The 24,418-nt window shown below is 38.9% G+C and overlaps 1 protein-coding gene across 4 annotated transcripts in view; it reads left to right on the forward strand.

Annotated features, from left to right (window-relative positions):
- Positions 1-24,418, forward strand: part of LOC124794650 (protein O-mannosyl-transferase 2) — a 194,383-nt gene that overhangs the window by 5,269 nt on the left and 164,696 nt on the right. The window contains exon 2 of one of the 4 annotated variants that reach the window (XM_047258174.1): positions 6,085-6,131. The exons of 2 other annotated variants lie outside the window; for them this stretch is intronic. Coding sequence is in view for 1 of the 2 variants with exons in the window: in XM_047258172.1 (XP_047114128.1) it covers positions 15,870-15,937 (68 nt within the window). In the remaining variant the exon portion in view is untranslated. Of the gene's footprint in view, positions 1-6,084; positions 6,132-15,854; positions 15,938-24,418 lie in introns of those variants that run through there. One more of the 4 variants, XM_047258172.1, reaches the window with a different exon arrangement.

Consider the following 24,418-nt stretch of genomic DNA (forward strand, 5'->3'; position numbering starts at 1 on the left):
AACGAAGTACAGTTTGAACAAATCTGTACAAACATTCAGTCCGACCTTGATAAGATTTCAGGTTGCATTAAATGTTCAAAAATGTGAAATTGTGCACTTCACAAAATGGAAAAACAAAGTATCCCATGGATGTAATATTAGTGAGTCACAGGTGGAATCTGTAAACCCAAGTACTTGGATGTAACACTTAGTAGGGACATGAGGTGGACCCGTCACATAGGCTCAGTATTGGATAAAGCAGGTAGCAGACTTTGCTTTATTTGTACAATACTGGGGAAGTGCAGACAGTCTGCAAAGGAGATTGCATATAAATCACTCGTGCAGCGCATCTTAGAATATTGCTCAAGTGTGTGGTACCCTTACCAGATGGGACAAGCAGGGGATATTGAACATATGCAGAGGAGGACAGTACAAATGGTGACAGTGTCACTAAGATGCTGAAGAACTGTGCTAGCAGACTCTTAAGATAGACGGAAGCTGTCCCGAGAAAGTCTACTGACCAAGTTTTGACAACTGGCTTTAAATGGTGACTCTTGGAGTATACTACAACCCTGTATATATCACTTCCATAGCATTATTGAGGATAATATAAGATTTATTATAGCACACATAGAGGCTTTTAAACAATCTCATTTCCCACTCTCGATACATGAGTGGAATGAGAAAAAGTCCTAATAGCCGATACAGTGGGATATACTCTCTGCTGTGCACTTCATAGTGGTTCAGGTTGTAGGTGTAGAAATGAGCAACATATGACACTCTTATTAAAGTTAAATAAAGTCATGATATACACATCACACATGTCTTTCTGTAGCTAATGTGCTGGCACTTTTCAAAGAAAAGGACTTAATCTTTTTTCCTGTTTTGTGAAGGTAACAACTGTGTGTAACACAATAGGGGGGGGGGGGGGGAATGCAGTGTCCTGAGTCGGTCTTTGAGTAAGGAGATACATTGCGTATATGCTGTTCCCAACATGCAACCATTAGTACTGCTCTCTATTAAGATCAGAACTGTGTAACCTACCAAAAAAGGATGAAATATACACTTTATGTAAAACATAAGGATGATGATGGCTAAGTCAGCATTTGCTCTTGCAAATGAGCAACTGCTACTTAATGCACATAACACATGACTTGGTTATGAAACGTGCAAATGTAGATCAGGCTAAGCTAAGGTAACTGGGATAAAGTTTCCTCAATCCAAAAAGTTCCTATCAGAAATGAAGAAAAGATAGAAAGAAGCAGAAACTATAACTTCAGCACAGATATATGTCTCTCAAATAATGAAAGAAGCAGCAGAGAAACCAAGAAAACTTTCTAGAGTATCTAGAGCAAGTAGCAAGTACATTTAAATCAACTGCAGAGGAGCTACTGTGTAAGAAATTTTATTTCGAAAACTGGGGAAGTCACAGTCTACTTGTGATTTGAGAGGGTGAATTTGTGAAAACATTAACTGTAGGTTAAGGAGTTAGTATCATCAAATTGAAACTGAGTAATAATTTTACATTGGAACAACTGTACATTTTTCTCATCTAGTAATGCTGATACCGTTAGACTCATGTGAAATACTTTTACTACCACTGCAGTATATGTACAGAAGCCCAAACACACCACACCTGTCTCCCCCTCCCCTTTTCTGGAAGCATTAATAAATCACATAAACATTACTTTTCATTGAGGTATTGTTTAGGGAATATGTTTTTGTAGCCACAGGTGTAATGCATTATGGCATGTTTTATGTCATAATTTTCCTGCTTGAACAGTGCTGCAAATTGTGTTTTGGGTAGCAGCTGTTGCAACTCATCATTTCAAAGATTTGTAAAGACATCAGCTATCGTAAAGATTCATGTTTATTTGACAATACTGCAAAATGGCTGGAAGAAATCAAGAGTTGCATTATGAAGAATTATTACTATTTCAGATAACTTATAGAGACCAGAGTGTACAGGAGAGGCAGCAAATTTTTTTAACTTCGTTTCTCGTAAGTTCAGTGTTACAGGGACTGGACAAAAGTGCGTATACGATCCAGCTAGATCAGATACATGGAAAAGCAGTTTCTTGTTATGCCATCCATATGAAAAATATTTGTTATCTTCTTGCTGTGCCAAATTAAAATAAAAACAAGACCTTTCAGTGATAGTGTCCATTGTTTTCTTGATAAATGGGCACTATGGAGAAAGAGTTTGATAAGTACACACATCAAAAAAAGTTTTGCATCACCTCGGTTCCCAGAGTTCTGGAACCTGTACAGAAAATTGGAATAGAGATCAACATAAACATCATTTCTGGCCTTTCTATTGCTCATGAAAACCATACATTGCATGTTGTATCACCATACATTGAGAACTTTAGAGGTGGTGGTCCAGATTGCTGTACACACTGGTATCTCTAATACCCAGCGACATGTTCTCTTGCTTTGATGCATGCCTGTATTTGTCATGGCATACTATCCACAAGTTCATCAAGACACTGTTGGTCCAGATTGTCCCACTCCTCAATGGCAATTCAGCGTAGGTCCCTCAGATTGGTTTTTGGGTCACATCATCCATAAACAGCCCTTTTCAATCTATCCCAGGCATGTTCGATAGGATTCATGTCTGGAGAACATGCTTGACCACTCTAGTCAAGTGATGTCATTAGCCTGAAGAAAGACGTTCACAAGATGTGCACGATGGGGGTGCGAATTATCATCTATGAAGACGAATGCCTCACCAATATGCTGCCAATATGGTTGCAATATTGGTCAGAGGATGGCATTCACGTGTCGTACAGCCATTACACTGCCTTCCATGACCACTAGTGGCATGCGTGGTCCCCACATAATGCCACCCCAAAACAGGAGGGAACCTCCACCTTGCTCCACTCGCTGTACAGTGTCTCTAAGGCGTTCAGTCTGACTGGGTTGCCTCCAAACATGTCTCCAACGATTGTCTGATTGAAGGCATATGCGATGCTCATCGGTGAAGAGAACGTGATTCCAATCCTGAGCGGTCCATGCGGCATGTTGTTGGGCCCATGTGTACCGTGCTGCATGGTGTCGTGGTTGCAAAGATGGACCTCACCATGGACGTCGGGAGTGAAGTTGTGCATCATGCAACCTATTACGCACAGTTTGAGTCATAACACGATGTCCTGTGGCTGCATGAAAAGCATTATTCAACATGGTGATGTTGCTGTCAGGGTTCCTCTGAGCCATAATCCTTCGGTAGCGGTCATCCATTGCAGTAATAGCCCTTGGACTGCCTGAGCGAGGCATGTCATCGACAGTTCCTGTCTCTCTGTATCTCCTCCATGTCCGAAGAACATCACTTTGGTTCACTCCGAGACACCTGGACAGTTCCCTTGTTGAGAGCCCTTCCTGGCACAAAGTAACAATGTGGGCACGATCGAACTGTGGTATTGACTGTCTAGACATGGTTGAACTACAGACAACACAAGTTGCGTACCTCCTTCCTGGTGGAATGACTGGAACTGATCAGCTGTCGGACCCCATCCATCTAATAGGCGCTGCTCATGCATCGTTGTTTGCATCTTTGGGACTGTGTCTGTGGTACAGTATCCACAGGCAACGCCTATCTCCAGGAGTTCTGGGAACTGGGGCGATGCAATTTTTTTTTATGTGTGTAGATACAATTTGAATCATTGAGGGAACAGACTGCAATCCTAATGAAGAATTGAGAACATACACAAGGACAGCACTTGTGTGTTATTGATGTTTCATTCTGATCTGACTGTACAATGGATGCCATGGTTTGCGTGTGGATGCATATGTATCAAGGAATAGTTTAAACTTTGAGGTTTGGATATGTTTGGGAAAGTAAGTACATTAATAGAATAACAATATGTAAACTAATGCTGTTTGTTTATTTTCGAGTTCCATGGATCCTTGATGCGAGTGTATTGCTAGGATGTAGAAAGTGTCGGATTATTACAATAATAACCATTTGTAAATGGCAATGAGACTTACTATCTAAACCATATGTAAACATGTAACGTAAACATATATATGAGGTGCAAGTGTCCAAATAACAACATGGAGTACAGTAGTATGTTAGTTATACAACGAATAATGCTTACATTCTAATTCATATAAAATTCATTGTCAACAATTGATATACATTGCCACATTGTCATTTCTTATAGGAGTGCTTAAAATTAGACACATTTCATTAATTATTATACATTCCTGTAAAGAACAGAAAGAGCTATTCAAAAGATAAAGTTGTAGCTGTTTTTTGAATTTAGTCTTATCCCCGATGACTGATTTAACATAAGCTGAAAGTTTATTGTATACTTTTATCTTGGATAATGTACTCCTTTCTGTACCATGCTGAGGTTTTTTATATCTTTGTGAAGTTCATGATTACTTCTTGTATCATGGTAAGATATTCACTGTTTGTCCTGTACATTGTATGATTATTCTTCACAAAGCACATCAGTGAGAAAATGTATTAGCATGGCATGGTGAGTACACCCAGTTGTTTGAATAAGTTTCTGCAAGAGTATCTAGAGTCCACTCTACCGCTAATTTTGATTACTCCTCTTCTGTGCACTAAAGACTTTGTTTGCTCATGACTGGTTTCCCCAGAACATGAAGCCAAATATCATAAGTGAATGGGAATGTCCAAAGTACACAGCATTGATTGTTTCCCAGTCACTAACAGATGAAGTGGAGCAAATGCCAAATGCTGCCAAATTCATTCTTTTACATATGTCGATGATTTGAATTGACCAGTTTAGAGTGTTTTTAACGTGTAATGCCAGGAATCTGGAAGACTCAACTCTCAGTATTTATTTGGCACCACATTTTATTTCAATATTTTCCAAGTTTTTGTTTGCTGTTTGAAACTGAATGAATTGAGTCGTGTTAACATTGAGGGACAGATCATTTGAAGTGAACCAGTCTAGAGCTGCTTTGAATATAGCGGTCACAGAGTTCTCTAGACTGCATTTTGGTACTTTCTCTGTCATAATGGTTGTCATCTGCAAATAGGGTGAAGTGTGCTTTTTATGTCTTACACCATGGCAGATCATTGAAAAGGATTGGGGAAAGGTAAGGGACCAAGCACTGAGCCCTGTGGTACTTCACATTTCACTGTGCCCCAGTAACAACAGGCAGGCGCCATTGCAGAATTATTCAGTACTACCTTCTGTCATCTAGATATGGTTTGAGCCACATCCCTACTTTACCATATAAGCCATAGTGCTCAGCCCTCATAAGTAGAATTTTGTGATATACACAGTTGAATGTTTTTGACAGATCACAGAAGATTCCAAATGGTGACATTTTATTGTTTATGGATTTGAGGAGTTTGTTGACAAATGGGAAAATGGCATGTTCAGTTCAAATACCCATTTGGAATCCAAACTGACTTTTATTAAAGATGTTAAGTTATTAATGATCCTCAATTCTCTTGAACATATGTTTCTGTAGGATTTTAGAAAGACTTGTTAGCAATGAAACTGGCCAGTAGTTGGAAACTCAGCTTTGTCACATTTTTGAACAGTGGCTTTACAATTGCATATTTGAATATATTGGAGATAGTACCTTGATTTATAGACTCGTTAAATATATGACAGAGGACTTCAAGAATAAAATTACAGCAGTGCTTTCATATATATATTATCCACTACAGTGGAATTTTTCTTTTTCTTTTGGCTTATTGCGTTCTCTGTCTCATTGGTTGTAATGTAAGGAATATGCATCCGACTAATTTTGTTCTGCACTGCGTTTTGAAGAACGTTCGTGGCTTCAGTCATAGAGCCTTTAAACCACTTTGATCTGCCACTGTCAGTAAATGATTGTTGAAAATATTGACAACTATACCACCTTTGTTTACCATGCTTCCTTTATGACACACTTCAATGCTGTCTGTATCTTCTGAAATTTTTCCTGTTCCTCTTTGACTTCTTTCCAAATAGTTTGTATTTTATTATTTGAGCTGTCAATTTCATATTTGATAAAGATGCTCTTGGATTTTTAATTACATTCATTAGGATGCTACAGTGTAATTTGTAGTGCTCCCTAACCTGAGGTTTGTTAGACTTTGTGAGTGAAACATAAAGTATTCTCTTTGTTTTACAGGATGTTTTGATTCCCTTTGTGAGCCATTGTTTCCTGTAATCACTCAGGTTGGTACTTTTTGAAATCCTCTTAGGAAAGGTAGCTTCAAAATGGGTAGTAAATTCATTGAGGAATACGTTAAATTTATCTCTGACATTTTTAGCCTTATATACTGTGTCCCATTCTAACTGCTGCAGATGTCTGCTGAAGGTTTCTGGATTCTAACCGTTGGTTAGTCTAAATGATCTGTTAATAAAACTATGCTTGTTAGCAGGGCCTACGTTGTACATTTTTAACAGCTACCTGTCATGCTCAGAAAGGTGATTTAAGATTTGTGTTACACATGTGTTATCAATTCTGTTGCTGTCTACAAAGATATTGTCAATTGGACTTGCGCAGTACTTTGTCACTCTTGTGGGAAAGTCAACAACTGCCCTCAGATTAAAAGTGCTTATTACAATCTCAAAATCTATTCTATAATTATTACAAGTAAGAAAATTTACATTAAAGTCACCCAGCATGATAATTTCTTTGATTTTTGAGAACAGGCAAGTTAAAAGTGATTCTACTTGCTTGATAAATATACTAAGCTTTCCTGAGGGAGCTCTGTAAACTGTAACCACATAAATAGGCAGAGTATTAATATGGTGTTCAATGCAACAGGCCTCAAAATGTTTATCAACACAATAATTTCTTACATGTATAGAGTTGTACAGTATATTATTTTTAGCATACATTATTACTCCACCCTTAGCCATTGAACTTGTAGTGTAATAAGCTGCTACATTGTACTTCTATAGTTGTATCATCTCAGTCCTTTCCTTCAAATGATGTTCAGTAAAACATAATATATGGGTGTCATTTATTGTATCATTATCATTAATGCAAACAGACAACTGGTCAAGTTTGTTTCTTAGGCCCATTGTATTGTGGTGAAAAATACAAAGTTTGTCATTTCCTAAACTCTTTGTCCTGATGTTACTGTTTACCTCTAAATTGTAATTAGAGATTGTAGGAAGTGTACCTGCAAGTTTCTGATTTAAGTTAGTCCTGGATCTAAGGCTGGGTATCAAAAATTCTGTAGAGTTGCACATTTCCTGGCTGTTATGCTGCTTCTTCTTGCCTGTGTTACTGCTGATGGTTGTGGAGACACATAAGGTGATGAAGGGTCTTGCACTGCTGAAGATTGTGAGGGAGGGGGGGGGGGGGGGGGCAAATACTGTCACATCTATAGTTGCTTAGAAGTGGTGGTCACTGCTGCAATAATTATACAGTTTTATCTAGGAGCTTGTTATGAGGGCTGAAAAGTGTAGCCAGTAGCTTATGGTCTATTAACAGATTGAATTGTATGCCAGACAGGAGTCATACCATTTTAACCATTTTATACCATAGATTACCGCTAACACCTCCTTTTTGATCTGAGAGCAGTCCATCTGCACTGCTGTCAGTGGTTTTGACATGAATACAAATGAATGTGTGACAACGTGGCACCAATACCATATTGAAGCATATCAGTGCTGAAGTCAGGCACATGCTTGGCAAAAGAAAATTCAAGACCATTTTTAGTTTCAGAAAGTTTGCTGACAGGCATCAGAACATGCCCTTTTTGTGGAGCTCCGTTAAAGGATATATACAATTTGAGCTGTCTTAGGTGTAAATTTATTGTAATAGTTTACTTTTCCCAAAAAGATTGGAGCTTATTTGTATTATTTAATAAGGAATTATGGTTCTGCCTTGAGCAAACGCAATTTTTCTTCTTTTAGAACTCATACATGTTGTGGACAAGTTTCTCCAACTTCAATGGGTTTTACTTTATTCTCTTAGTATTACATATTGGTGTTCACAAATCTGTTTGGCATTTGCAGCACAGCTGTAATTATTGCCTTATATTACTAGGTGATACCAAAACGAAAACTGGAATTATTTTGTAAAAGCTATATGTTCTCAAATTATTTACAAAACAATCTTATCCCCTTCAAAATACTCTCCATTACAACTAATACGTTTGTCCCACCAGTGCTTCCACAGCTCAAAACATTTTTTGTAGTTACCTTTAGAAATGACTGACAGTTCCTACCTCGTTTTTTCTTGATTTCTTCAATGTTGTCAAATCGGTGTCCTTTCATGCCCCTTTTCACGGGTGGAAGTAAGAAAGTCACACGGAGCCAGATCAGGCATTTAAGGTGCTCGGGGCAGCGGAACCATGCACAAGCTCTCGAATTTTTTCAATATTTTTGTCAATTCAGGCAGTTGATAGATGTCCAGGATAAGATTTGTCATCAATTGACATGTCACCTTTGTTAAATTGAGCAAACCACTCATGCACTTGAGTTTTTCCCATAGTGTCATCTTGGTAATCAGTTTTCAACATTAAAACATTTTCAGCACTATTTTTACCGAGTAGAAGATAAAGTTTCACAGCTGCACAGTGTCCACTTAAACTTGTCATAATAAAAAACGAAACAAGAACAAAACAATGGTAGCAAAAACAATCAGATGATCAGAACAAGCCAGGTCGACAACACAGTCGGCACTGAACTGGCAGTGAGTTGCACTATACACGCTTAATGGCAGAAATACGTACTACACAAGCTCTGCCCAAGGCAATGTCATTCTGCTGTTTCTCTCTCTCTCTCTCTCTCTCTCTCTCTCTCTCTCTCTCTCTCTCTAATCCAACCAGTACAGTCTCGACCATGCTCCAGAAGCAAGTGGAGTTTCTCTTGGGTGAGACACTTTCTCTCCCACTAGCATTCCTGCCAAATGCTAAACATTCACTCCACTACCAACACCCTGACTAAAGCTTTAGCAAGCTGAGATATGATATGGCGTAAACTTTGTTCATTTACACTACCAATGTCTTAAGTCTGTAGGTATAGCCACAATCAAAAATATACTTAAAAAACACAAATTAAAGTCTGTAGGTAGAACTACTGTCCAAAGCCAGTCCAGCCTCAGCAAACACCCAATGTGTTCCACCTGCACAATGGTCTGTGACCCCTATTTTTAACTTTTCTGTTGACTGTGATGTCAGACAAGTTACATTACTCATGACTGCACTTTGGATAATATCTTGTCCTACACTGTTTCTTTCAGTGTCAAGTCTTTCGTATTGTTGCATAAAACAATTTTACAGTCACTCTACTACTTGAAAACATATTTTTCTAGACAAACTATTTTTGCACTCCCTAGCCTTAGGACTTGAGAAGAGCATGACTGTATGTTGCTAATGGGGGTGTGTCCCAAAACTACATTGTATCCCTCCACCAACACCCTAGAAACTTTCTGACACTTCGCTCTGAGCCTCTGTCTGGGTGACTTGCATTTTACTGGGCCCACAGCTGATCACCATATGACAATGGTCCCTTCTGGCCATTTCACGCCCCAAAAAACTCAATTAAAATTTAAATATCTTCCAATCCAAAGCTTGGATTATGATGCAGTTTGAACCAATCAGTCTTAAATAAAATAAAGTCCACATGCATGTTATGTTCAATCATTATTTTTTATCTTGATCTACTCTCTTCATAACGTAATATAAGTAATGGGACAGAGCTTGGTCAGTGAGATACGAGACCACTTCCACGTCGTGTGCTCTTGCTCAAGATGTGACCTCAATGTGTACTCGATGCTGGGCTCAAGAAAACTGCAATTGTTGAGCTGACAATGCAAACTGTTTTCCAGTTAACAGGTAAACGGTATTTCGAGGCATTGCATGTGATGCTCACCTGCGACTATGTTACAATAATGTCATCTAGTTAATTTGCAGTTGAGAATAGCTTGTAGTGCTGCTCTAAGTAACAGTATCTAAAGTTAAGCAATTCCAATGGTAAATGCAAAAAGCATATTGAGCACAAGACCTGACATGTTCACTTATCTACTGGGAACTCTTAGTATGTGCACACAAGATTAATCGTAGAAAAATACTGGCTGCTGGCCAGTTTTGGTAGTAATTCTTCTGGGTGCTGAATTAGTACAGATCAGTTTGTAATTGTATGGCAATGGCTCTCTCAAAATCACCAGAAGTTCAGATATCATCATTATGACTATATCTATCACCAAGGGCATTGACCACTTATGTACTGATAATGGATGTAGTGAAGTACATCTAGTTCTGCATTAACTGCCTCTCTCATGTCTGAACAGAACTGGCTGATTGTAACAGAAGCAAGATGAAGCTGAGTGTTTTAATTATATATTTGCCTGAAAATGTGTTTACAGCTGAGTTATGGTTCAAATAATTGCTCATACTTTTTATGCAACTTATACACATCTTTAAATAGAATGATAGAGTCTGCCAGATTGATTTGGTCATATGTTCTGAAGTCCCAAAGAAAATGGTTTAAAAGTTGATATTACACAGTTTTGTTAACAGGGTCAGAACTGAAAGTTTTTTATGGTTACTTACAAGTCACCATTCATCTTCCAGAATATTATAAATACTTAATACATTGCCCCCCTGCCTTACAAACTATCTATCGTATGGGCACTCTTGTTTGTAGCTAATCTATGATGTAACCTACAATGTGTCATAATAATTCTCTGTGATGTTGGACTCTGAGAGGGGAAGGTGAATTCTGTTCACTTGCTGACTGCTAATCATGGTAGACACTGCATTTTTGTCCTTAAGAACTTTTATTTCAGAAGAAGCATTTTCAAATGATTTAGCCAATTGCTACACTTCAGTGGAGAAGTATCTGGTAGTTTTTCATCCTACTTCTCAGTCACCTGCTAAGCAGTCACATCCCTAATAAATGATTCAGCATAGGATTTGTTGCACTGTTTATATGCAGAATTGCACAGATGAGGTAAACCTTGTAAGTCTACAGCAAAGGCTGCTTGCTATTTACTGGACTGCTTACTATTTTGATTTAATTTTTTTCTTACAGCTCACTTATGAGCTTGCTGGCTGTGACAATTGGTCAGAAAATAACACATTACAGAAAATATAAAACTACTTGGTTCTTCTAATTAGCAAAATATTTGCATAAGTTCATATAACTAGCTACTAGATGAAAGAAGTAAAACACATTTATGTGTTGGATCCATTACACTTCTTGCCATACAGCACTGCAGACAATGTTGCAGATTCTTTGCCTGTGACTTGACAGATTCCCTGAAAGTAGAAAGTGGTTGTGAGGAGGACACAGTGTGTTATCTTATATGGAGAGTCATCAACAGATGTAGTAGTAACTTACAGTGCACCCCTGAGAAGTGTGCTGGGACCATTGCTATTCATTTTGTTTATGTGGAACTATGGCCACCAGAGTTCTGTCAGTTCTGGATCCATGACTAATGAACACTCGTTACACTGATGAGCAAATTTGAAGTTGCCAACTGTGTTATCATTCACTAATATTAAAACACAAAAATCTATTAATGAGATTGACACAGCCGAAGTGCAATCTGATGTAGCACTTGATTTGCAAGAAACAGGATTCATGAAGTGAACTCCATTGTAAATCAGAAATCAGTTGAATAGTGAAAATTGTGAAGAGTGATAAACATGAAAGAACAAAACACTTTGCCAGAGATATTGGTGGGCAAGCAGGGCCATTTTACTGATGGCCATTTGGCTCAAGGTATATAGCTTGATACTGCAGCAAGTGGTTTATTACCATGTGGCCACAAAATTTATAGTGCACTGATGAGTCTCTTATCACATCCATATCACCTGTTTGCTGCATTGTTTCTGCAGGAATAATGTATTCTACTATGCCAACAGTTGGTTGGTCTCTGGATCACTATTGGTGTTGATATGCTGCAATACTAAATGGGACGGATAGTGTGCGGGAGGGCAAAAGAGTGATGCCAATATCTTTGTCCATTGCCTCCTGCATAACAATGTTGGAGGCCTGGCTGGTCCAGTGATTACAAGGCTTCGCTTGAGCCCACATCCAGGACTGGGTGCCAGGAGAGCCCATGGAGTTGGGCAGGACTCTGTCTCCATTGTCACCCATATCCCTGCAGGATCACAGAGCTAGAGTCAGCCCAGCTAGCAAGCAGAGTGCCAAAGTAGATTGACAAAACAATGAAACACCACAAATAAGCCCAAATCATTATGAACCAAGTCCATGATACCAAAAGAGAATAAACAAGAATAGCCATTACACTGGTACTATTGTGGTGTGTGACGATAGTTCTGTAGACAGGCAGCAAGTCATAACGAGGTGAGCCACACAGGACTTTAAAGCTGCTTACCAGTAGCAGTACATTGCTATCACAGATTCACTAGCACCTTGTGTGGATGCAAACTGAAGGTGCCGATTTGGGTACAGCTTAAGTCAAGTTAATATCAGGATTGTGTGATACTAAATAACGTTAACAAAATTGACAATTTAAACTTTGTTGTGAGTGATGTCTGTTAGCAATGTCAATATCACTGGCTGCCTAAACTAATAGTAAGCATGTTTCCTTTTAGCAGACACACAAAAAATTTCTCAAGTGGCTGGTATGACTTGTCCACATAATGAAAAGCTGTTCCCTGGGAACATGTGTTTGCTGAGGGTAGAGAGTGGCAAGAAAACTGTATTGCATAGGCAGCATAAGAAATTCTATCTTTACAGCTTCTGAAATAAATTGCTTTCTGGAATAGAACAAGCTGAAGATTCATAATCTACAGACTAAGTGAGCATTGTGATTTGACAGACTGCATTAGCCTAGCATTCAGCTAACTGTCAAATGGCTTCCTCTGGAGCTAGAGCTGATTTTGTTTCATCTAAGAGGTATCCATTGTTAACATTAGGCCCATTTTAGGGTGAATATTTAAGAAAGCCTGAGCTGCAGAATAACTGTAAAAATTATCCTATATTAAGAAGTTATATACAGAGAAAAAATTGAGTACAGTTCCATCAACTCAGTTTGATTGTGCTCTCTTAGTATTTACCCTTAAAACATGATTAGCCTCTTTCCTACAGAGGGAAATCATTCAATATCAGTTCCCATTAGTTTCTCTTTATTCTCCTCGGCTCAGCAGTGGTTCCGTAAGAACTGCTGTCCACATTAAACCATTCAATTACTGACAGAACTACTACATCAACAGATGTTACTTTTTCTGTGCTGAAAACTGTGTGCCATACAAACTGCCCATTTCCCAGGATATCAAAAATATTGCCAAAACCTTAACAGATTGACATTAGCTGCCCTTCTTATCCGGAAGCATAATCTGTACCCACAGATACACCACACACCTGCTATTGAGATACAAAGGAGTGCCCCACTTCAGTACACAATACCGTTCAGGAAAACTAGACTACATTCTTTAACTGCTTCTGATTGTACCCTGAAATGAGGAACTTCCTCCCCAACCCTCCTAAAATGATGTTCTACCCCACATCCAGCTGGCATAACACCTTTATCCATCCTTATTTCATACCTGCTCCTTACATGCAAAATCTTTTGCTGTTTACATAAGCACCACTATTAATCAGCTGCCCCTTCCTTTCAAGATGGTATAACATTTCTTCGATACTGAATTAGTTGCTTAATTTAATGTGGTATACTTCGCTATTTGTCTATGAATTCACACAATCTACATTTTTGGCCTCGTGTGTGAGTCAGGTCCTTCCCTCCTCCCACATCCTATCAGCAACTTGTTCTTTGCCCCATTCTTCGAGGGAGGGCCTTGCCTAGTCACTTGTGCCTCACTTCCAGCATGAGAGGTGGCTCCCCATATGAACCATGGGTCTTACTAAGGTAGGTAATGATACAGATGGCCGTACCATACATGCAACCACAACAGAGGGTTATATGTGAAGTGGCCAGGCAAACATGTGGTTCCTGAAGAGGTGCAGTAGCCTTTACAGTGGTATCAGGGACAACAATCTGAATGACTGACTGATATGGCCTTGTTAAGTTAGCTAACGTGGCCTTGTTGTACTGGTACTATGAATGACTGAAAGCAAGGGGAAACTACAGTTATGATAGTTCATGATTGCATGCAGCTCTTGTGTATGGTTAAATGATGATGGCATCCTCTTAAGTAAAATATTCTGGAGGTAAGATATTCCCCCATTTGGATCTCCAAAAGGGTTACTCAGGAGGATTGCAGGTCGAAGGTGAAATGTTAGAAGTGTTGATAGGGTTAGAGAAATTAAAAATTGAGGTGGATAGGTTGAAGTTAGAATGAATGGGAATTAGTGAAGTGCAATGGTAGGATTTACGTGACTTCGGGTCAGGTGAGTGCAGAGTTACAAATACGAAGTAAAATATGGGTAATGCAGGAGTAGGTCTAATAATGAATAAGAAAATGGGAGTGTGGGTAAGCTATTATGAACAGCCTGGTAAACACCTTATTGTAGTCGAGATAGACTTGCGCCATAAGATGTGGGGATTCGGGTTCCACTTAGTAGGTGAGGGGTCCATTACACAAAGGAGGTTGCTAAACCAATAGCAGTGGCTATGTGGAATGGGCTGACATTTTTTAGGCTAGAGGGTTCCAGGAAAGTACAAACAGAGCTTCAGTACCAAAGGGTATAGGGCAAACACAGGATAAGAGGGGACTTAGTAACAGTTGGCATTACAGTTGTAAGTTGTTGTAGCTGTGTTGGGAAAGAATCAGACCTCCAAGCACTAATAGGAAGCACTGAAACTCAAATTAGTATAGGTACTGAAAGCTGGTTAAAACTGTAGATAAGTTCAGGTGAAATTTGGTGATCAGGAAGGACAGATTAAATACAGTGTGTTTCTTTGCTGTTGGAAGAGGTCTATCTTGTAGTGAAATAGAAGTAGATAGTTCCTGTGAGTTAGTATGAACAGAGTTTATACTTGACAGCTGTAATAAATTAGGTTAAAATGAAACTTAAACCTAATTTGGAATAGGTACCTCACCCATACAGTTGTAGTTGGTGCTGACTTCAATCTCCCCTTAATGTAAATATGTCTTTATAGTCAGTGGTACACACAAAACTTCATCTGAAATTGTACTAAATGCTTTCTCCGAAAATTATTTTGAACAGTTAGTTTAGGAGACCGCTTGAAGTGTAAATTATTGCAAAAAATACTTGAACTCTTAGCAAAAAATATTCCTGAGAAAATTCAGAGAACTGTGATGTATGTAGGGAATAGTGACCACAAGGTTGTTGTAGCAGGACTGAGTACTATAACATCCAAATCCACCAGAAATTAATGCAAAATATACCTATTTAAAAAAGCAGATAAAAATTCTCTTGATGCCGTCCTAAGAGACACTCTCCATGCCTTCCAATGTAACTATGTAAGCATAGACCAGATGTGGCTTAAATTCAAAGAAATAATATTGATGGCAATTGAGAGATTTATACCAAATAAATTAATAAGAGATTAAACATATTCGTAGTACACAAAACAGGTCAGAATACTGTTGCAGAAGCAATTAGGGGTGGGGGGGGGGGGGGCGCAAAATTTATTGCTGTCTTAAATACGAGATGCTTTCAATAGCTCCCACAGTTAAACTCTGTCTCAAAATCTGGCAGCAAATTCACAGAGATTCTGATCATATTTAAAGTAGACCAGCAGCAAGACACAATCAATACCTTCACAGTGCAATTATTCTGATGTTACTAATGACTGTACTACTAGAGCAGAATTACTAAACATGGTTTTCTGAAATTCCTTCACCGAGGATGCAGAGTAAATATTGCAGAATTTGAATGAAGAAGAGCTGCCAACATTAGTAATTTAGAAGTAGATATCCTCAGTGCAGTGAAATAATTTAAATCACTTAATAAAAACAAGTCATCTGGTCCAGACAATAAACCAATTAGGTTTCTTTCAGAGGATGCTGATACAATAGGTGCATATTTAATCATATACAAACAACCACCTGCTTGATGAAAGATCAGTCCCTGAAAGTGGAAGGTTGCACAGGTCATCCCAGTACTCAGGAATGGAAATCAGAGTAAGATGCTGAATTGCGAATCCATATCACAAATGTTGATATGCAGTACAATTTTGGAACTTATACTGTGTTCAAACATTACAATGTACCGTGAAGAAAATGATTTATTGACAAATAGATAATATGTATTCAGAAAATATTTTTCTTGTGAAACACAACTAACTCTTTATTCTCATGAAGTAATGAGTGCTATTGATTGCAAATTTCAAATTGATTCCATATTTTTAGATTTCCAGAAGGCTTTTAACACCATTCCTCACAAACAACTTCTTATCAGACTGTGTGCATGTGGAGTGTCATCTCAGTTGTGTAACTGGATTCATGATTTCCTCTCAGAAAGGTTACAGTGCTTAGTAATTGATAGAAAGCTGTCAAATAAAACAAAAGTGATATCTGGCATTCCCCAGGGAAGTGTTATAGGCCCTCTGCTGTTCCTAACCCATGAGTGCGAATCAGGAAGTCTTTGCCCCTCTCCCCCTTTTTTTAGCCTAATTACTGCTGTTAATGTGAAGTCAACATATCCATTCCCAGCAGGGTCTTTCTTGGACTGGCCTGACGTTATCTCCTGGCAAATCTACGACACAGTGCTGCTCTTAGTTGTTGAAAATGGTGGTTGGACATCTCATGTCCACAGATTAGGAGCTACAAAATGTGATGCGTTTTCTATGAAGTCAAGGACAAATGCCGATCAGAATCCACAGGGAAATGCAGCCTATGTATGGTGAAGGTGTCTCATGTTGGGAAATGTGAGGTGGTGGTGGTGTGAATTTGCAAAAAGTTGTGAAGACCTGGATGACTATGAGTATTTGGGGAGGCTGTGTTCTTCACTGAGTGAGAGCAGATTGGCATGTGTACTTCATGGACGTTTCCTGGGAGCCTGGCGTTTCGTATGGGAGTGTGTACGACATTGTTCATGGGTCCTTAGGGTAATGGAAGACCTCCTGTTGGGGCTGCCTAAGTAGTTTGATGACATGATGACAGGTAAGCGAATGATTGCTTCACTGAATTGCCTACAACAGTATGCTGAGGGAGGTGGCAAGTTTCCTGGACCACACTGATACCAGCAATGAAAAGTGGATACTGCATTTCATCCCAGAATCAAAGAAATAAAGTATGGTGTGGAAACATCTGGGTTTACTTGTGACAATAAAATTCCATTCGGTGCCATCTGTTTGAAAAAATGATTTTAACAGTCCTCTGTGATCACCATGGATTGCTCCTGCTGGATTTCGTGCAACTAGGTACAGCCGTCAATGCCGACTAGGTACAGCTGTCAGTGCCAACAGTTATTGTTGCACACTGTGTGGTTATACTCCACCACAATGTGAGCCTGCATGTGACAATCAGAACTGCCAACAAGCTCCAGTCATTTCCCTGGAAGAGTCTCGACCACCCACAGTGTTGTACACACCTCTCTCCTAGTGATTTCCATGTTTTTCATCTGCCAAAGAAGTTCCTGGCAGGAAAACAATCATGTGCAATGATGAGGCCAAGACAGCAGTCTGACAGTGGTTCCCAGTCAGCCAGATGAAATCTACCACAGAGGCATCTCAAATTTAATGGTGAGATGAGATAAACGTCTGAACCACTGCAGGGACTATGTGGAGTTAGCTATTTTGGCAACTAAGAAGTTGGTGCAAAGACTTTCTGATTTGCCCTTGTGTATAAACAATTTAGGACACAATCTGAGCAGCCATATTAGATTGTTACCAGATGATGCTGTTATTTATCATTTAGTAAAGTATCAGAAGATCACTAAAAGGAAACTGTTACATTTTGGTTACATCATAAATAACACAAATCTAAAGGCTATCAATTCAGCCAAACAGTGGGGGATTACAATTACGAACAACTTAACATAATATAGATCATTTTGTGGGTAAAGCTAACCAGAGGCCATGTTTTAGTGCCAGAACACTTAGAAGTTGCAACAAATCCACTAAAGAGGCTACATACACTATGCTTGCCTGTCCTCTGCTAGAGTTTTGCTGTGTGGTATGGGATCCTAGCCTGATATGACTGATGGAGAACATCAAAAAAGTCTAAAGAGGGCAGCTCATTTTGTATTATCATGAAATAAAGGAGAGAGTGACATGCATATGATAAGCAAGATGGGGTGGTAATCATTAAAACAGACGTTTTTCATGAAATTTCAACCACCCGCTTATTCCTCCAAATGAATATTTTCTTGACACCCACCTAAAAGGGAAGGATGAATGTCATAATAAAATAAGAGAAATCAGAGCTTGCACAGAAAGATTTAAGTGTGTGTTTTTCCCGTGTGCTGGTTTGAGAGTAAACAATAGAGAAAGAATCTGAACATAGTTCTACAAACACTCTGTGAGGCACTTGAATATGAATTGCCGAGTAATCTTGTAGAAGCAGACATGAAGCCAACATACACTAAAGCAGTGCAAGTTTACATGCCAACTATCTCTGTAGGTGAAGAGATTGATAGAAGCTATGATGAGCTAAAATAAGTTATTCAAATAGTTAAGGGTGAGAAAAACTTAATTTTGATGGGGGACTGGAATTTGATAGTAAAAAAAGGAAGAGAAGAAAAATAGTAGGAGAATATGGACCGGGGGAATGAATAAGAGAGAAAGCTGCCTGATAGAATTTTGCACAGAGCACAATTTATTCCTCGCCAAGACTTGGTTTAAGAATCGTGATAGAAGGCTGTATACCTGGAAGAGAGATGGAGGCACTGCAAGGTTTCAGATTCCTTATGTAATGGTAAGGTAGAGATTTCAGAAACACTTTTTAAACTGTAAGACATTTCCATGGACAGATGTAGACTTTGGTCATGATTTATTGATTATGAAATACAAGCTAAAACTTAATAAATTGCAAAAAGATAGGAAATTAAAGAAATGGCAGCTGAATAAATTGAAAGACCCAGGTATTGTTTACAGTTTCAGAAGGAGCTTAGGCAACACATGTCTGAAACAGGAAAAGGGAATACAGCAGAAGACAAATGGTAGCCTTGAGAGATGAAATAGTTAAGGCAACAGAGGATCAGAAAAGTTAAAAGACAACACCTAGTAGAAATCCTTCAATATCATAGGAGAAACTGAATTTAATTGATTAAAGAAGAAAATATAAAAATGCTGCATATGAAGTAGACTAAAGGGAACACAGACTTCTGAAAGATGAGATTGGCAGGAAGTATAAAATGGCTAAGCAGGAACGGCTAGAGGACAAATACAAGGCTGTAGAAGCATGTAGAACTTTGAGAAAGATCGATACCATCTATAAAATGATAAAAAAGAGAACTTTGGAGATGACATTCCTTCCGAGTTATTGAGATCCTTGAGAGAGCAGACTATGACAAAACAGTTCACCTGATGTGTAAGAAATATGAGACAGGTGATATATCTGCAGACTTCAAGAGGAATGTAAAAATTTCAATTCCAAAGAATTGTGTGTTGACATTATTTACAGAAGAGTTGAAAAACTGGTAGAAGCTGACCTCAGAGAAGATCAGTTTGGGTTCCATAAAATTTAGAAACAAAACTTGTCTTAGAAGATGGTTAAAAAAGATAAACCTACATTATAGCATTTGTAGACTTAAAGAAAGCTTTTGACAATGTTCATTGGAATACACACTTTGAAATTTTGAAGGGAGCTGGGGTAAAACACGGGGAGTGAAAGTGAAAAAGGTTATGCTGATAAGCCAAAACATTGTGACCACTGTTCACTGCGGTGTCGGATGCCACCTGATGGCGTTGCAGGCATGTGGCACATAAAAAAAGTATGTAAGTGGAGCATACACAGATGGGGGATCACCCTAGTGAAAATATGAGCTGCAAATGGGAAAATCCATTGAGATAAGTGACATTGACAAAGGGCAGATTATTATTGCGCACAGCCTGTAAATGAGTATCTCGAAAGCAGCGAAGCCGGTTTAGTGTTCATGTGCTATTGTCATGAGCATCTACAGAAAGAGGTAGAAGGACAGTGAAACTACAACCAGATGCTAAATAATTGAAAGTCCACAACTCTTCACAGAACTTGGGGTTCAGAGGTTTGTCTGCTCTGTAAAGTAGGATAGATGGTAATCTGTGGCATCTCTGCCAGAAGAGCAGAAGTCTTTCAGAGCACAGCATTCATTGCACATAGTTGAAGGTGGAGCTTCTGGTACCGCGCGCCACGGAATTTGAATGCCTACCAGTCGTCATGGACGTCGAAGACCCCTAGAGGTCTCTGCACCATTGTGCCGTAAGCTGTGGCGGCGTGCGCCTCCTGGCCCGCATTTAGAGTGAGGGCAGCACAGTGGAACACATGGTTGCAGCAGCCAATAGCGATGTCCCCGATAGAGTACTTAAGCGCCTGCCTCTCGCTCAGCCTGCCAGTCTAACCTTGCGTACGTCTCAGGACATATCGCGTCGCTTTAGACAGCGTATTTACTTTCATGTTTTGTTTAGAGTGGACATGGTTGTCTAGTTAGGTTTTCTTGACTCTGTTGTTTCGTTCTTGTTGTTGTCGTAAGGTCCTTCGTTGGTCGTGTCCGTCCTCTCCCGTTGTGTTGTTGTTCATGGGCTGCTCCACGGGTCCCGCTGCGTTTTCCGTCACTTCATCCCCGCGACTGTTCTGGTCTCCATTACAACAGAACTCTGCAGTGGACTGTCCCTATGTGTTCACATTTTGGCCCAATGATATTGTCAATTATTATTGCAGTGGGCATGGGGTCATCAGGATTTGACTGTCAATGAATGGAAATGTGTCGGCTCATGGGTTAATCACATTTTTTCTACTCTAGGCCGCTGGTCATTTCCACAAACACTATCATCAAGGTGAATGGTGACTCAAAATGTGCAGCACACCATGGTCGCAGGCTGGTGGAAGCAGTATTATGCTATGGGAGGCATTCTCCTGCACTGGCATGGGACCTGTGGTGGTATTCAAAGGCATGCTGATAGCTGTGAACCACCTTCATCCTTGATGTCTTCCCCAATGGTGATGTCATCTTTCAGTAGTGTAATTGTCCATGTCTCGGTGCCAGAACCGTGCTACAGGAGTTTGAGGAGCATTATAGTGAACTCATGTTGATGCCTTGGTGACCTAATTCACCTGATGTAAATCCTGTGGAACCCATCTGGATGACTATCAGGCACCATCACTGCATAAGCACATCAGTGGCCTGTTTCTTATGTGGATTACATGACTTGTGCGTAGACATCTAAGGCCACATACCTCCATAAACCTACCAATGAACTATTGGATCCTTGAAATGCAGGATCAGTTACGTATTTTGTTCCAAAGGTGGACAAACAAACTCTTAAGCAGGTGGTCATAATGTTTTGGCTCATCAGTGTATATACAACTTGTACAGAAATCTGACGGCACATATAAGAGTCAAAGGGTATGAAAGGGAAGCGGTGGTTCAGAAGGGAATGAGACATGGCTGTTGGTTTTTTTTACTTGTGTGTGTTATTCAATCTGTACCATGAGCAAGCAAAAAGGGAAGCCAAAAGCACAATTTGGAGAAGGCATTAAAGTACAGGGAGAAAAGATGAAAACTTTGAGGGTTGTTGATAACATTGTAATTCTGTCAGTGACAGCAAAGGACTTGGGAAGAGCAATCTATTGGGATGGAGAGTCTATTGAAAGGAGTATATAAGATGTATATCAGCAGAGGATAAGTAAGGGTAATGGAATGTAGTTGAATTAGATTAGGAAATGACACACTAAACATAGAGGAGTTTTACTCTTTGGGCAGTGAAATAACTGATGATGGCTGAGGCAGAGAAGATATAAAATGTAGACTGGCAATGGCAGCAAAAGTGTTTCTGAGAAAGGGAAATTTGTTAACATCAAAAATAAAGTTGTTAGGCAGTCTTTTTCTGAAGGTATTTGTCTGAAGTGTACCCTTGTACAGAGGGGAAATATGGATAAGCAGTTGAGATGTGTGGAGAATAGGAGCTTTAGGAATGTGAGACTATAGAAGAATGCTGAAGATTAGATTGCTGGATTGTATAACTAATGAAGTGATACTTAACTGAACTGGGGAGAAAAGAAATTTATTATACAATTTGACTAAAAGTAGGGATCAGTTCACAGGAAACATTCAGAGGCATAAAGGTATTGTTAATTTGGTGTTGGAGGAAAGTGTGCGTGCATGTGTGTGAGGGTGGGAAGGGAAGCAAAAATTGTAGAGGGAGATGAAGGCACAACTACAGTAAGCAGATTCATATGGATTCCCATTAAAGTAGTTATTTGGAGATGAAAAGACTTGCACAGGATAAACAAGCATGGAGGTCTGCATAAAACCAGTCTCCAGACTAAAGGCAACAAAAACAACATGTATTGAATGTTTTTCTATTCCAATCTTTGATCACTATATTAATTCCTTTGACAATGATCAGTTTCAGTCAGTAATGACCATCATCAGATCTGTTTTACAGCTTTATCACGTTAGGACATGGTGTAGAACAGATTTGAAGATGGTCATTACTGACTGAAACCGGTCATCGTCAAAGGAATTAATATTGTGATCAAAGACTGGAATAGAAAAACATTTGACAGTATTGGATCACTGTTCATATTTGTGTGACCATGTAGCAGCTGGTGAAATGCGTATTGAGTCTTTTTCTTTCTGGCTTTGTATCTATTTTTAATCTACAACTTAAGGCCAGTGATCACTTGAAACTAAATTGTGGTTCAAGGCAGTTACATCATGTACAATTCCTTTATTGTTTGATAATGTACCAACTTCACTTTTAGTTCCATTTGATCCTTGCAATGTTAGTTTTCTGTTTGCTTGCTTGTGAAAGAATGTAGTAAGGGCAAACATGCTCCCAAAAAGTTCTACTAACGTATGGCCTATCAGTTTTGGTATCATATCAGATGATTCTTACAGAATAATCTTTCATAGATTTTATCCTACTTTTGCATTGAAGTCCCACGTGATCATATCGTAGCAGCAATTACTCTCATTTATCCATTTCTGTAACACTTTGTAGAGTTGCTTTTCATTGAAACTTGAGCACATGTCGAATGATTTCAGTGTAGTAACTTTCAGGTTCTCTCATTTATTTTCACAAGCTTTTATATACTCTCTTTAATGGGGGCTATTAGTATATATCATCACTGTGTGTTACTATTGATCGTATGTAAAACTTTATTACAAAAAAATTGTTATCATATGTCAGTGACAATTTTGTAAGAAATTTGTTTTATTCTGTATAGAACTGGAAACATGACACATCTAACATCATTGTAAAATATGATCTATGGACAAAATAATAAACTAAACCAAACTGATATCTTAATATTTTTTTTTTATTTTCTTGCTTACAATAAAACCTACACCTATATCCCACCTCCACTCTGTTCCACTATAATAAAATATTTTCTGCTTCACTTCTTCTAATCCTATAAACCAGAGCCTGTTGGAATACCTTTCAGATTCTACAGTATACTGAAATTGTGACTTTGTTAGTCCCTCTTTTAAACATAGTATAATGAAGATCCCTTGGACGAGAAAATGCAACCAGTAGTTGGAAGGCAGCACAGATCACTCTCATCTAAAAGATGGGTACAAAACTATTGCCCATTATCCCTGACAGCCATCTGTTTTAGAATCTTAGAAGAACAAATGTAGTAAGATATCTCACACAGAATGACCTCCTCCATTAAAAAAAAAATGTCATGTAAAACTTGACTCATGACTGCCTCATGTAACAGCCTGGAGAGGAGGATGCAGTATGTTATCTCAGAGGGAGAGCCCTAGTCAGGTAGAAGTAACTTCAGGGACACCTCTGGTAAGTATGTTGGGACCCTTATTGTATATTATTAATGATCTGGCAGACAGTATTAATAATAACTTCATACTTTTTCCAGATGCTGCAGTTATCTATAATGTAATACTGTCTGAGAAAAAGCTGCATAAATGAAGCCTTGAAATATCAAAGGGGCTAAGGACCATTTTGGTTGAAATAGATATTTTCACATGGATACGTGCAAAGTACCAGCACATTCCATATTAATCAGGCTAAGTGCCATGATCCTCGTAAGCAGTTCACACCAGCATGGGTAGATGATACGTGTGCAAAGTCTATGGATCTTTGTAGTTTCAAAGGGGTTCTGTGCCATTGTGTTGAGAGATAATATAACTGCCCAGATCACAGTTTCCTCCAATGTGACTATGACTGGTGTTACATAGAAGCACAAGGAAGTCACAAAGGCATACTTACCTGACGAGAAGCCCATAATTTCCAAAACATTCAAGAGGCAGATGATGAACTGTTGAACTTGAAGCACATTGAGATCACTAAACTCGTGGCAGTAAGGGTAGAAGCTGAAAACCGTGGAAAAAGAAAATTGTCAGTGAACTCGAGCCATGGTCAAAAGTGAAAAGATAAAGGGAATTGGCTATGGTAGATTATTTGCCAGTTAAAAATCACCAAGAGTTTTACTGTAAGCTTTGTAAGTAAGTTGATGTACCAGTTTTTGGTGCAAAAGTCATAAGACAAACAT

Source organism: Schistocerca piceifrons, chromosome 4, assembly GCF_021461385.2.
Source record: "Schistocerca piceifrons isolate TAMUIC-IGC-003096 chromosome 4, iqSchPice1.1, whole genome shotgun sequence".
In the NCBI taxonomy this organism is placed as follows: domain Eukaryota; kingdom Metazoa; phylum Arthropoda; class Insecta; order Orthoptera; family Acrididae; genus Schistocerca; species Schistocerca piceifrons.